Source organism: Perkinsus marinus (assembly GCF_000006405.1).
Source record: "Perkinsus marinus ATCC 50983 genomic scaffold scf_1104296947766, whole genome shotgun sequence".
Classification (NCBI taxonomy): Eukaryota; Perkinsozoa; order Perkinsida; family Perkinsidae; genus Perkinsus; species Perkinsus marinus.
The window spans coordinates 118,539-120,165 of record NW_003210480.1 but is presented as its reverse complement, the minus strand read 5'-3'; the positions used below and the strand labels follow the sequence as shown (position 1 = coordinate 120,165).

The window sequence follows — 1,627 nt, the reverse complement described above, 5'->3', positions numbered from 1 at the left end:
TGGATGATACTCTACCATTGGCAGGTGTTGGCCGCCGCGGTGATGCAGGGGTGCCAGTCTGTGGCATTGAGAATAATAACAGATGGGAAGAGGAAACAGGAGAGCACAGGCGTCGAGTTTGACGTCATGCGAGTGAGTTCTGGTGGAAATTTTTTACCGAAAATTCACCGCGCGTTATAGATTTTCTACGGATATGAAGCTGCAGGAGTGCCTATTATCCCCATGTTTCGAATGCCGCTGCTGCCAGCTGAGCTGGCAGAAAAATACGGCAATGATATCGAGGGACGAAATCTGATCCATTTGGCGGTTGAAAACGGTCAAGTAGAGGTGAGCGTTCGTGGGTTGATAGGAATATATGATTTTTATTAGATGTTGGAGGCTCTGATAAACACTAATTTGTTCCCATTGCCATATGCATTGGAGGCTCCTACTGAGCCTAATCCGGCGCCACAAATCGAGATGCCTATGCTGGCCGCTGGGGCGGGCCATACGCCGCTCCATTTGGCGGCATTGAAGGGAAACATCGACGTTGTTACAAGCCTTGTTGACGCGGGAGTAAATGTGAATATCACTAATAGACTTGGGCAAACGGTGAGAATTGTGGTGAAGATTATGTTATCATAGATATCGGCGTTGGAGTAGGAATATATGTAATCGCTTTCCTCAGCTGAGCTCGGGAGTTTCCTCACTAATTGTAGGAGTTTATATGCGAATTTAGGTAGAAGTGTTCTGAGATTGAGTTCGCTTCTAAAATTTTTCTCAAAATTTTCATAGAGTCACAGACACATGTGCATGTTTCCCCACAGGGAAAAACTACTAAAATTAATGGAGTTTTACGTGAAGTGGTTTAATACTCTGTGAAAAACGCGATATTCGCGGTGATATGCAGTAGTCGCGAAATATGTTTTCCGTTGGTGTTTTTCACCATATCACTAGGGTGAAACTCCACTATTCAAAATGATATGATTTCTATAATTAGATTTAGATGGATGAAATTGTCAGTAATTGCAGATACTCGACGTGGCGCTTAAATACGACCAGGAGGATGTCGTTAATTTCATACGAGCTCTCGATCTCTACGACGCTGCCAAGCAGGGCGATATAGGAGTCTTTGACCATCTCGATCTGCGCAAGAGAGAGCACATGGTAGGCGTATGGTATTGGATGGCGTTTTCGGGAGTTCCTCATGATGATTTCAACTGTTCCTATGGATGAAAGCGTGTCGAACGATGGTTAGTGTCGATAGAATTTGACCAATATGTGTGTTGCTGCCATAATGATATTTCGAATGATACTGATTTGCCGTAGCAGAGGCATCGTGAAAATGCTTGGACCGGAAAATTCGCTCAGAAAAGCGTCAATTCACATCATCCCAAAACGGGCAGTACTCCGCTGTATATAGCGGCAAGCTCGGGGCATGTAGACGTGGTAAAGAAGCTGATCGAAGTGAAGGCAGATGTTGATAGGTGGGGGAAAAATCGCGGAAATTAAAAAATAAATTATTATTAAATTTTAGACCGATGCCCTCGACATTTACAGCGCTACATGGCGCCATTTCTGGTGGGCACGTCGATGTTGTTCGTGTGCTGTTGGGGGTAGGGGGAGCTAACCCCACGACTCGCGTCGG

The 1,627-nt window shown here is 45.1% G+C and overlaps 1 protein-coding gene across 1 annotated transcript in view; it reads left to right on the top strand.

Annotated features, from left to right (window-relative positions):
• Positions 1 to 1,627, top strand: part of Pmar_PMAR029618 (cortactin-binding protein, putative) — a gene marked incomplete at both ends in the record, with an annotated part of 3,837 nt that overhangs the window by 2,005 nt on the left and 205 nt on the right. Inside the window, 4 exons of the mRNA XM_002779157.1 lie at positions 25 to 132; positions 181 to 327; positions 370 to 591; positions 1,012 to 1,146. Of these exons, the coding sequence (XP_002779203.1) occupies positions 25 to 132; positions 181 to 327; positions 370 to 591; positions 1,012 to 1,146 (612 nt within the window). The remainder of the gene's footprint in view (positions 1 to 24; positions 133 to 180; positions 328 to 369; positions 592 to 1,011; positions 1,147 to 1,627) is intronic.